The sequence below is a fragment of the Solanum stenotomum genome, chromosome 2, assembly GCF_019186545.1.
Source record: "Solanum stenotomum isolate F172 chromosome 2, ASM1918654v1, whole genome shotgun sequence".
Lineage (NCBI taxonomy): Eukaryota > Viridiplantae > Streptophyta > Magnoliopsida > Solanales > Solanaceae > Solanum > Solanum stenotomum.
The window spans coordinates 57076194-57089460 of NC_064283.1; the positions used below are offsets into that span (position 1 = coordinate 57076194).

The window sequence follows — 13267 nt, forward strand, 5'->3', positions numbered from 1 at the left end:
AAAATTTGAAACTTGAAACTTGAAACTTGAAACTTGAAACTTGAAACTTGAAATTTGAAAACTTAAGCATTTTTTATTAGCTAAAAATGTTATTGAAAACTAATTAACTAAATAAACTAAAAATGTTATTCAATAACATATAATTTCAATACAAATAAATAAACATATAAAAAAAATAAAAATCCCACGTTCCGTCCCATCCCGTCCCATCCCGTATATATAGTGGGACGGGATGGGTTGAATTTTTATCCCCCCAATCCCGGCCAAAGAGTCCCCTGTCCCGTCCCGTCCCCCTTCGTCCCATCCCCGTCCCCGTGCCCTTGCTAGCCATAGCTAGAGCCTTTATCGACATTAATTAATTGTCATTAGATTCAATGTTGCTGTAAACTTTAGGGACATTTATAGAGAGTACCAAATGCCTCTAAAAATACATATTTAGTGATAATTAAGCTATTAATTGTCGTTAAAGATCATTTTTACTGTAGTAATAACTCTTTATTTCGATAAAGTTTTTTGTTTAATTTTATAAAGAAGTAACAACTCTTTCTTTTGGATTATTTCAATTAAATTGTAAACTGTAAACTTGGATACAACCCGATAGACTATCTTTTTTGAAAAATATGTTAAGCAACATGCCTTTTTCTTCTTGATTGCTAGGAAAGTAAGGTTATCTTTATTATTATTTGTGGATATTTGTGAGTTTAAGTGCTCACAAAATTATGCTGTGAGATTTTAATATGTTATGTGTCGAAATTCTGATTTAGAATATCCAGTTATGAACAGTTTCATTCAGATGCCACATAGTGCTTGGTTGATAATTGTATTAATTCTTTGTATCTGCATACTATAACCATAGCAATAACTATGGCTCAATTTCAAATAAGTTGGGGCCGGTGATATGAAACATAAGCAATAGTAATGACTATTCTAAGACAATAAGGAAAAACATTTATGATACTAACAATTTTAGGATCATTTTAAACATACACATGATACGTCATACTATAATAAAACAAGATTGATGAATGTTTTTGTAAGGAGCTGAAGGTCTTCCATTTGAGTTTATTTAATTATGTTCTTGTATGGACGTGACGTTCCACTTTACTTGGGAGTATTATTGTTCGAGGCTTTTTGGTCTCTTATTTAACGTTTGATGTTGTTCTTTATAACTTTTTAGAATTTAGAAAATTTCATTACTTCTGATCAACTGTTTCTATGGACATTTTCATAGACTTCTTTCTTATACTTAAAATCTCTGTATGAGTCATAATTTTTGTATAACAAAAACAAAAATTAAAAAATATAGCACTTTAAGATTTCGCTTTGCCTTAAATAAAATGTTCTTCACAATGTAGTGTATGTATCGAAGATATGAATATTACTGAATGGTCATATATAAGCTTAATAAAATAGTTCAAACCCGTGCGAAGCACGGATAATTTACCTAGTTAATATATAAAACATAATTCTAAAAAGTAAAAACAAGATGAAGAAAAAGAAGATAACAACGTAGCCACACCAATTTAGCTGTAAAATAAAATGAGACTTTTCATTAGGAGTATGTCATTTATAATTACACTAATTTGACGTTACATAAAAATAATAATATTTTTTTTCCTTCATTATATAGCATATTTTTATCACAAAGTAGCAATCAAAATAGATTTCATATTTAATCATCCAAACAAGGTGTAATCCCCCATTTTCCCCAAAATCACTTCACAGAAATTTGAAACTTCTCTCCGGCGAAACAAAAATATGTCCGATTACCCTCACAATCCCTCCGGCTATGGTTACGGCCACCAACCACCACAATCTCAACCGTACTCCTCCGCTCCATACGGCGGTTCAGCTCCAGTACCCTACGGTGCTCCACCACCACAACAAGTCCACAGCTCACCCTACGGTGACCTAAATAAACCTCCGAAGGAAAATACCCCGTCTTCCGGCGATTACCCAGGTCCTTACGGATCGAATCCGTTTTCGTCACTGATGCCGTCGATTTTTCCACCCGGAACCGACCCGAATGTGATGTCTTGCTTTCAAATGGCGGATCAGGATGGTAGTGGGTTTATTGATGATAAGGAATTGCAGAAGGCACTTTCTTCGTATAATCAAAGCTTTGGATTGAGAACTGTTCATCTACTTATGTATCTCTTCACCAATACCAATATCAGAAAAATCGGTAAATTCTTCTTCTTTCTACTAATTTGTTTACAAATTTTTTAAAAAAATTAATGACGTGACTTGAGAACCATGATGTAGGTTCAAATTTTAATATATTTTTCCCCATTTGTTGCTAGTGGATAGAATGAAATTAATTGAGTTGGACACAAGCTGACTTGGTCATGTAAAAAAAATGTGAAAAATTAACCAAAAAAATAAAATCTATTAAAGACAAAAACATCATGTGATTTTAATTACTTAATATTTTTTGTTGATGAAAGATTATAAATATGTTGTGAAATTAATCAAGATATGCTAAGGCTAAATAAAGTGAGAAAATGATTAAAAATATATAGATTCAAAATTGTCGTGTATCTATCAAATATTTAACAATCTTTTACCAATTTACTTCGTTTTACTAATTCTAAGATGAAATTATTATTTTTTGTCCCATTTAATGGTTAGTATTAAATATTTTTAAAATAAGACCAGCTTAATCTTGTTCTTAAATAAATTGTGATTTATTGGAGAAAGACAATAGTAAAGTAGTAAAAAATAATTTTATTTATTGTTTTTAAAGTAAAATACGAAAGAAAAATGTCACAACTAATATGAGACCGTGAAGTATTTTGGTTGATTTGGGCAGTTGAAGAACGTGTGTTTAGGATTAAACTTTGTAATTAAGGTTTGCTTATTAATTTAATGCAAAAAAGGCCATTAGTGGGGTCTTATAAACGCGTGTGGACTAAAATACTTATAGATAGAATTAGAGTGGAGGATTTTTAATTATTTGTTAATCAACATTTCATTTTTTAGGTCAACTGCTCTGGCTGACATTTCTTCCACTGTTAAAAAACTTTATTTTTTTGTTAATACTAAGTAGTTGTATTTCTTTTTTATGTAAAATAATCATGAGGTTGATACAATAACCACAATATACTCAGTATAATCATACAAGTGGGGTCTAGAAAAGGAAGTGTGTATATCGACCTTAACCCTACCTTGGAAGGTAGAGGGGTTGAGTCTGATAGACTCTCGATCGGCTCAAGTAAAAGCATTTCAAAATAGTTTGAAAAGCATAGTCAATGAGAGTGATGAAGCCAACAGAATAGTGTAGACCAAATGTTATTCCCAATCGCCAACAGATGTGTGTAGGTCAACTCAGCATCGAGGTGTGATTTAATATAAAAGGAGTGATAGTTGAGGTATGGAACTTGAGAAATAGTGATAGTTTAGGTAGGTAAATAAAACAATGGATAATTGAGGTATGAAACTTGCAAAATGGTGATAGGTAGGGGTGTCAAAAGAATATGAAAAACCGACCGAATCTAATCGAACCAAACCGATTTATGTTATTTTTTTCAATAAAACCGTGGACTTTTATTTAAGTGTATAACCATCCCGAACAATTGGGATGGTTATTTTAATTTATGAAAAAAACCAAAAAATCCTCAAACCGAACCAAATAACCTTAACATGTATGTTAATATATTTTCGTAGCGCGGTAGCTAAGACTCAGATAAATTACTTTCTCCTTAGGAAGGGTGATAGAGGTCTCTTTAAGGATTGCAAGGTCATCCCAAGTGAAAACCTCACTACCCAACACAAGCTTTTGGTGATGGACCTGAAAATTAAGAGGGATAGGAGGAAGAAGATGGTACCTAATCGACCGAGGATTAAATGGGGTGGGTTGACCCCTACCCTTTCTCAGGAGATGGGTGAGGAGTTGATTGGGATGGGGGCTTGGAGTGGTAGCGGGGATGCGGACAACATGTGGAATAAAGCAGCTAGTTGCATTAGGGAAGTTGCTTCTAAGGTGTTAGGGGTGTCAAGGGGTAAATTTGGAGGCCATAAAGGAGATTGGTGGTGGAATGGGGAAGTCCAAGGCAAAGTGGAAGTGAAGAAGGCTGCATACACAAAATTGGCGGAGTGCGTAGACGAGGAAGAAAAGCGGACGCTTAAGAAAGTCTATAAGATGACAAAGACAGAAGCTAAGTTAGTTGTTACGAAGGCGAAGACGGCAGCTTTCGAACGCTTGTATGTCGAGCTGGGGGACAAAGGTGGGGATAAGAAGTTGTATAGGCTCGCAAAAGCAAGAGAGAGGAAGGCGCGCGACTTGGACCAAGTGAAGTGTATCAAAGATGAGAAAGGCAAAATACTGGTGGAAGAGACCTCCATCAAGCAAAGATGGCGAAGCTACTTTCACAAACTTTTAATTGAAAAAGGGGAAGCAGACATTGTGTTGGGTGATTTGGTGCACTCTGAAAGACTTCGGGATTTTGGGTACTGTAGGTGCGTTAGGACCGAGGAGGTTATACGGGCTATTAGTAGGATGAGCAGGGGAAGAGCGACCGGACCCGATGAGATTCCGGTAGAATTTTGGAAGAGCATGGACAAGGCAGGCATAGAGTGGTTAACTGAGCTGTTTAATGTTATCTTTAAGATAGCAAAAATGCCTGATGAATGGAGGTGGAGTACAATGGTTCCGTTGTATAAAAACAAGAGTGATATCCAAAACTGTAACAACTACAGGGGTATCAAATTGTTGAGCCATACTATGAAGATTTGGGAGAGTGGTGGAGATGAGGGTGAGAAGAGGGGTGTCCATCTCTGAGAATCAGTTTGGATTCATGCCGGGCGTTCGACTACCGAAGCCATTCATCTTATGCATAGACTGGTAGAAAAATATAGAGAAAGGAAGAGAGACCTACATATGGTGTTCATTGACCTTGAAAAGGCCTATGACAAAGTACCAAAGAATGTCCTCTGGAGGTGCTTGGAGTCTAAAGGAGTCCCGATGATTTATATTAGGGCGATAAAGGACATGTATGGTGGAGCCAAGACTCGGGTTAGAACTGTTGGAGGAGACTCAGAACATTTCCCAGTTGAGATGGGGCTGCACCAGGGATCAGTCCTAAGCCCTTTCCTATTTGCTTTGGTGATGGATGAGTTGACGCGGTCTATTCAGGAGAAGGTCCCATGGTGTATGTTATTTGCGGATGACATTTTACTGATTGATGAGACGCGGGACAGAGTTAATGCGCGGTTGGAGGTGTGGAGACAAACACTGGAGTCCAAAGGGTTCAGGTTGAGTAGGACCAAAACAGAATATTTGGGGTGCAAATTCAGTGATGTGTTGGATGAGACAGATGTGGAAGTAAGACTTGCCGCACAGATCATTCCTAAGAAGGAAAGTTTTAAGTATCTTGGGGCTGTAATCCAAGGGAGTGGTGACATCGACGATGATGTCACACATCGCATTGGGGTTGCTTGGATGAAATGGAGGCTTGCCTCTGGAGTATTGTGTGATAAGAAAATTCCATCGAAACTTAAAGCTAAGTTCTACAGAGTGGTAGTTAGACCGGCCTTGTTGTATGGAGCGGAGTGTTGGCCAGTCAAGAACGCACATGTTCAAAAAATGTATGTTGCGGAGATGAGGATGTTGAGATGGATGTGTGGGCACACTAGGAGCGACAAGATTAGGAATGAGGTTATCCGGGAGAAGGTGGGAGTGGCCTCTGTGGTGGACAAGATGAGGGAAGCGAGACTGAGATGGTTTGGACATGTGAAGGGACGGAGCGCAGACGCCCCAGTGAAGAGGTGCGAGGTAATGGTGGTAGAGGGTACGCGGAGGGGTAGAGGTAGGCCCAAGAAGTATTGGGAAGAGGTGATTAGACAAGACTTGGCTATGCTTCACATTACTGAGGACATGACTCTAGATAGGAAGGAGTGGAGGTCGCGTATTAAGGTTGAACGTTAGTAGGGTTAGCGTGTTGTCTTCCCTTACGAGGGTATGGGTTGTTAGCGTTTGGAGTAGGCCTAGCCTTATGTTGTTTACTACGTTTCACTCCTCACATTACTTTCTTGATGTTATTGTCCCATTTGTTGATTATACACTATCTTTTGTATTGGTTGTTATGTTTTATTTATATCTCTCATGTCACTTAGATTTGATGTTCTTGAGCTGAGGGTCTCCCGGAAACAGCCTCTCTACCTCCACGAGGTAGTGGTAAGGTCTGCGTACACTCTACCCTCCCCAGACCCCACCTAGTGGGATTTCACTGGGTATGTTGTTGTTGTTTAATATATAAATATGTTTTATAACATTTATGTTATTTTAATTTATGTAAAAAACCAAAAAAATCTCAAACCGAACCAAATAACCTTAACATGTATGTAAATATATTTTGTTTTTTTTTTTTGAAATAGGTAACTATGTAAATATATTTTGTATATTAACAATATGTTAAATTTAATATATAAATATGTTTCCTAAGTCCTAGGCCTCTGGTGACTAGACGACTTTGGGTCTTTGCTCTTGAATTAGCCTTTACTTAATTAGGTTTAAAATTAAAAGATACTGGAATAGATACTCTATCAAACAATACAACAAAACCTATGCAAACACTCCTATTAAATATTTAAGATCAAACAATACGGCAATAAGTTTTACATTCTTGTCTTCTTGGTGAAGAATTAAAGTGTTTCTTCAAGAACATATTTGTGAAAAAAATGTTTTAATAGTAGTCTATTTTGAGGTGATATTTTAAAAGTAATAAAAACCAAAAATTAACCGAACCGTTACCGGTACCGAAAGAAACCGATATGATTGAGATTATTTTAAAAAATCTAATTTTGGTTATATATTATAAAATACCCGAAAAATTGGGATGGTATAATTTTTTAAAAAAATAACCGACCGAACCGTACCATTGACACCCTAGTGATAGGTTAGGTAGTTAAATAGAACAATGGATAGTTGAGGTATGAAATTTGCAAAATGGTGATAATTTAGGTAGTTAAATAGAACAATGGATAGTTGAGCTATGGAACTAGCAAAAACTGAAAAGATGATAGTTTAGGTGTTTTTTTACTATTAACTCTTTTCATATTATCCAACCTTTTTTATGGAAGCAGGTCCCAAAGAATTCACTGCAGTCTTCTATAGTCTTCAAAACTGGAGGGTAAGTTGAAGTTGAATTTCTCATAGCCACCTTTGGATCTATGTTGCTCAGAATCTTAAAAATATCGACGGATGCATGTCCGATCCTCCAAAAGTAGTGTATATTTTGAGGATCGACATGACTGCAACAACATTTTTGAGAGTCACGAGCAACATGACTTTGTGCATTTACTTTTTCTCAAATTTGAGAGATGTGTTTCTTTATATGCTATATCTTATTGAAAAGCTTGTAATTTATGTAGGCAATTTTTGAAAGATTTGACAAGGATAGGAGTGGAAAAATTGATTCCTCTGAATTAAGAGAGGCCTTACATAGCCTGGGATATGCTGTATATGGTCCTGTTTTGGAGTTGCTGGTTTCCAAGTTTGACAAAACTGGTGGAATGAATAAGGCCATTGAATATGATAACTTCATTGAGTATGTTTCCCCAACAATTTATCACTTCCCTAACATCATTTTTCTTCTATTTTTACTAACTTTACTGTTTTCTCCTTTTGTTTCATGGGCTTGATTTAGGTGCTGCCTCACTGTCAAGGTAAGCTTTAGTTTGATCAGTTACATACATTAAGATCGCAAAGAAGATTTTTGAATCTTGTCGTCTTACACTAAAAGGTGTATGTAACATATCAAAAATACCCTTTATATCTTTTGATGTTAAACATGCCATGTTATTCTTATAAGAAAGGTTCATTGTGGGTGAAATGAAGATGTTGGTCTCAAACTTTAATATCGTAAAGAAACATTAGAATATTGTCGTCATAAACTAAAGGATTTATACTTTATATAACAACATATTCAGTATAATCCCATGTGTTGTTTGAGGAGAGTAGAGTGTATGCAAACCTTACCCCGAGGTAGAGACGCAAAAGGTGTCTATAAATTATTATATATTAAAAGTACTCTTTATATCTTCTGTTCTTGAAAATGTCATGTCATTCCTATAACAAAGGTTCATTTGTGGGGGGGGGGGGGGGGGGAATGAGAATGTTGGTCTCAAACTTTAAGATCACCAAAGAAGACTTTTAATTCTTGTCGTCTTAAAACTAAGATGTGTATTTTCAATTCTCACAAAGTCATGTATATGTGCAGGGACTGACAGAGAAATTCAAGGAGAAGGATATTACATACTCTGGCTCAGCAACATTCACGTATGATTCCTTCATGCTGACTATTTTGCCTTTCCTCATTGCTTAGAGACATGCAAAATTTCACTTTGCAATTGTTAGTTCGGTTATCAGAAGGAGTCCCTCTATCTCTACATAACATCATCCCTTAATCCCACTTATGGAATTACTCTGAATATGTTGTTGCAACTGTCATTTTGCCTTTTCCTCTTGTAATTATTGTTAGTTTTCATATGTGTTTTGAGACAATTTGCTTCTGATTGTTTGGTATGTAATATATATTTTTAATTAGATGGATTGAGATGCACAAATCTTGTGAGAGCCATCTTTTTAAAGTGCTCAATGGTAAAATATGTGTTGGTTGTGTAGTATTAATTTTATGGTACGTTATTTTGATATATTGGTCTTCTATTAGCTACCATGCCCTGAGATTCAGAGGAAAAAATGTAATAATATGTAAGTTAGGTGTACGTTACGGATTCAAACTATGTTGATTGCCATAGATAAAACCTCAACAATCAAACATAGGGGAGTTCAAGAAAGTATCAAATCAAATCGACCTAAAGAATCAAACATGTTAATTGATGGAATTGTCTGTTCAAAGTCAAATCTTTTATAACTATATGTTTCATTCAATATGATTACGAACGAATTCAGAGAATTCCATAGAACTATACAAACTAACTTTATTGTGGTAGCACAAGTGAGCAAAAGGAACTATTGTCTAATTTCACAACTGGCTGCTGAAAAAATGAAAGCTTAACCATTAAAAAGAGGATTTGGCAAAAAGTTTGGTGTTTGCATCACTTCATCTTTTCTTCCTTGAACAGAACATGACAATTCACATGAGGATCAAACTTTCTAAATTCAAGCTTCGTCTGATTCGTTAGAAGTGTTTTGATCTTCTTCTTCACATAGAAAAATCCAGTTCCAGCAGTTGAAACAAGCCTCACGAATAGAGCACCAGCCTTCTTCTTGTCACCCATTAGCTAATTTGGTAAGAGACAACTGAAAAGAGAGTGAAGTTTTAGTTTTCCAAATATATAGAGCTAAACGGCTGAAAAACTAACAATTATTATCACAGATAATTTACTGCTCAGTCAATTATCCAAATCATGCGTACCATATATCAAAACATGCACAAAAACACATTTGAAATTTTTTCTGTTATGACCATATAAAAAGAACACACAAAATAACAAAACAACATCAGCATTATAACAAAGCTGCTTTCTAGTCCAAAATGAGTTCTCCTTCTTTGAAATGGTAACATATATGGGCCAGGCATACACATGTTAGCCCAAATTTGATGTACAACTCAGGTAACCTTTTATATAACTTGTTCATGCAGTGTGTTCATACTCCTTAGCCACTTCTAAACAATAAACAAAAGAAAAAATGATACCTGCTTGTATTTTTTGGTGTATTTGGTTAGAGAGGAACAAGAGATGTTCTGATGGAGAGTCAACTGCTTTAGGCTTTTTTTTTTTAGAATTGGTAAACATTGTATTCTTCAGCATTAAGGATATGCTGGGGACCTTTAAAAAATCAGAAAAGAACAAAAAGCATAATACTTACAAGGATCCTAAGAGTTCTAAAAGTTGATCTGAATCCTCTAATCCTAGCTGTTTACACCAAAAATATAGAGATACAATGCAATTTCATTTAACCTTGTGAATGGAATTAGATATATCTTCAAAATTCCTACTATTCCTCTCCTTCCACACTATCTACCAAATGCAATGTGGAATCAAATTCCACCAGGTCTTCTGTCTTTTGCTACCTCCTGTCCTGATCCAACAACTAAGTAAATCAGTTGTATGTTCGGGCATAGTCCATTTCACTTCTAAATAGTTGAGAAACATGGACCATATTTGTGCTGTGAAAGTACCATGTAAGAATAGGTGAATGTTAGTTTCCCCCGTCTTTCCACATAAAGAGCACCACTGAAGTATGATCTTTCTTTTCTTCCTCAAGACTTCATGTGTCAAGCATGCCTTTCTAATGACCAGCCAAGTAAAGCATTTAACTTTTGTTGGTGCTGCAGTCCTCCAGATTTTTTTCCATGAACTCTGGTATCTGCTACTTTGCGAGTTGCACTCTTTTTTATATTCCCTGCCAACTGTGAAGATCCCATCCTTACTGTGTGACCATCTAACAACATCATTGTCAGTATTGGTGCCTGCAAAATCCCCCACTTCCTCCAACAATTTGGCTACTCTCTCTATTTCCCAATCATTTAGAAGTCTTCTGAAATAGAGATTCCAACCTTGTACTGTCCAACAATCACTGATCATTGCCTCAGAATTGGTGCACAAAATAAATAGATCAGGAAACAGGTCTTTTAGGGGGGTTTGTTTGATCCATACATCCCACTAGAATCTAGTTCTCCTTCCATCCCCCACCTTGATATGTAAATTTGCTTCTAACTTGGGCCATAAGTTTCTAATAGCTCTCCAAACCCCCGCTCCATAAGCATCTGTGCTTATTACTACACCAGAATCCTTCCTCCCCATATTTACATTTAATCAAATCTTTCCACAAAGCTTGCCTCTCATCAGTGTATCTTTACAACCATTTCATCAAAAGACTGTTGTTATGCTTCCTCAAATCTCTGATGCCCAAGCCACCTTTATATTTTCTATATAAACCAAATTGTATCCTTTGTTCTCCTTGCAACCATGCCAAAGGAAATCTATCCTAAGTTTGTCCAAATTTCTTAACCACTTTTGCTGGTATAGTGAAAAGAGACATAACATATGTTGGAAGAGAGTCTAGAATAGAGTTGATAAGAATGTGTCTGCCACCAAAAGAAATGTATTAAGCCTTCCATATGGCTAGTCTCTTTTCAGTCTTCTCGACTATGTTGTCCCATATCAAGTCTTTGTGTGTATTTCCTAAAGGCATACCCAAATAAGTTGTGGGAAATTTCCCCACTCCGCAACCCAAAATGTCAGCTAGACTTTGGATGTTTGTCACATCCTTAATAGGATATAAACTACTCTTTCCCCAGTTAACTTTCAGACCTGTACAAGCTTCAAAAAACAACAAAATTAGTTTGATGAATCTAAATTTCTCCTCCCGTAGCTCACAGAAAATCACAGTGTCATCTGCATAAAGTAGATGGCAAATCTCTTTAATATCACCATTGTTTCCACTAATCTGGAAACCTCTGATCCACCTGTTTTGAGTAGTTATCCTTATCAAGCTATCAAATCCCTCAATTACCAGGATAAATAAAAAAGGTGAAAGAGGATCACCTTGTCTGATTCCCCTTCCTGAAGAGAAAAAACCCACCGATTCTCCATTTACAAGAATGGAGAATCTCACAGTGCTTATGCAAAATTTTATCCATGCCACCCATCTTTCTCCAAAATCCATTTGTCTCAAGGTGTTTAGTAGGAAACCCCAATTTACATGATCGTATGTTTTTTCAATGTCCAGCTTGCACATTACCCCTGGAATGTTTCCTTTCAATCTGGAGTCCACACACTCACTTGCAATGAGAGCTACATCCATTATTTGTCTTCCTTTAATGAATGTCATTTGGTTTTTGTTGACAAGCTTATCAATCACTCTTTTCAACCTTTCTGCCAGTAGTTTTGCTATCACCTTGTAAACTCCAGTAATCAGACTTATTGGTCTGAAGTCTTTAAGTTAAGCAGCACCGACTTTCTTAGGGATGAGTGCTACAAAAGTAGCGTTAAAGCTCTTCTCAGTAATCTGTCTAGCCTGGAATTCTTGTATACACACCTAGTCCATTCTTTTTACCATTAAAAAAGTTCATCATTGTATCACCTAAACAAACACACTTTTGTACAAGGGCAGCTCAACCCCTAAAGCTGTTTAGGCCTCAAAATTACAAATCCCCAAATTCAGTTCCATATACGAACACACACATACACACATATTGCTTATATAAAAAGAGAAAGTAGTACAATTTAACTTGCTTTTGATACAATTTTCTTATGCTATGTTAGTCCTTTCTAACTGTCCCTTCTAAATAAGGGTAATATATATATATATATATATATATATACACAAAAGATACATACATACCTGGGAAGAGATAAAAACCAAACAAATCTGATGAAGGCGGTGTAAAAATGTTAATGGAGTGAGAACTGAGAAGGAATAGAAGAATGAACCGTGAGCTTTAAAAGACCAAAATACCCTTGGCATAAGTTCTAGCTCCGGTATAAAGCACATACCTAATATATGTTACTTTATTTATTTTTGGTAAAAGGGACAAATATACCCTCGAACTATCGTAAATGATTGTCGGGACATTGATGCCCCTGTCATCCAAAAACTAGAGCATATATGTCCTTCACTCTAACGGAAGACTAAATAGGGACACGTGGCGCAATCTTATCCGTCGATAAATGTCGGATCGGTGGATAAGATTATGACACGTGTATGTCCATTAGTATAAAGGGTATATGTTCTAGTTTTTGGATGGCAGGGACACCAATGTCCCAAAAGTATGACGAAGGGTATTTACATACTATTTACAATAGTTCAGGGGTATATTTGTCTTTTTTCCCTTTATTTTTTTCTAATTTATGTGAAACAAATGGAATTTCAAGTTGTTACTTTTTATATAATTTTCACATAATATCTGTTACTCCTTCCGTTTCAATTTACAACAAAGAAAATTTTGAGAGTTCAAATGTTTTGGTATAAAGGGTATATATGCTCTAATTTTTTGACGGCAGAGGCACCAATGTCTCAAAAGTATGACGGAGGGCATACCATTTATGATAGTTCGGAGATATATATCTCCTTTTTCTCTATTTAATATTCTTTTTTTTTTATATTTTTGAAATTGTTAATTATTTTGATAGTATATATTTTACTTAATTTTTACATGATATATGTTACTTTTATTGTCTAATTTCAAGAGTTGGCTAAAAAAATTTATAGGTTATTAAAATATTTAAGTTGTTAATTATTTCAATCTATAGTACGTAAGTTTTAGATAATATATTTTACTCCTTTTGTTCTAATTTA

The 13267-nt window shown here is 35.6% G+C and overlaps 2 protein-coding genes across 3 annotated transcripts; one reads left to right on the forward strand and one right to left on the reverse strand.

Annotated features, from left to right (window-relative positions):
- Window positions 1-1638: 1638 nt before the first annotated feature.
- Window positions 1639-8605, forward strand: LOC125856721 (calcium-binding protein CBP-like). Its single transcript, XM_049536344.1, has 5 exons — window positions 1639-2185; window positions 7084-7130; window positions 7372-7547; window positions 7647-7665; window positions 8220-8605. The coding sequence occupies exons 1-5, from the start codon at window positions 1759-1761 to the stop codon at window positions 8322-8324; spliced, it is 774 nt and encodes a 257-aa protein (XP_049392301.1). The 5' UTR covers window positions 1639-1758; the 3' UTR covers window positions 8325-8605.
- Window positions 8606-8797: 192 nt separating this feature from the next.
- LOC125856743 (uncharacterized) lies at window positions 8798-12425 on the reverse strand. Of its 2 annotated transcripts, none has more exons than XR_007445555.1 (2): window positions 12314-12425; window positions 8798-9262 (listed from the first exon to the last, which is right to left on the reverse strand). XR_007445555.1 is itself a non-coding variant. In XM_049536369.1 (2 exons), exon 2 carries the CDS (start codon window positions 9238-9240, stop codon window positions 9058-9060), a length of 183 nt encoding a protein of 60 aa, XP_049392326.1. In that variant the 5' UTR covers window positions 9241-9262; window positions 12026-12050; the 3' UTR covers window positions 8798-9057. The 2 variants fall into 2 exon arrangements, 1 of the variants encoding a protein (XP_049392326.1); XM_049536369.1 differs by lacking the exon at window positions 12314-12425 and adding an exon at window positions 12026-12050.
- Between the last annotated feature and the right edge of the window lie 842 nt (window positions 12426-13267).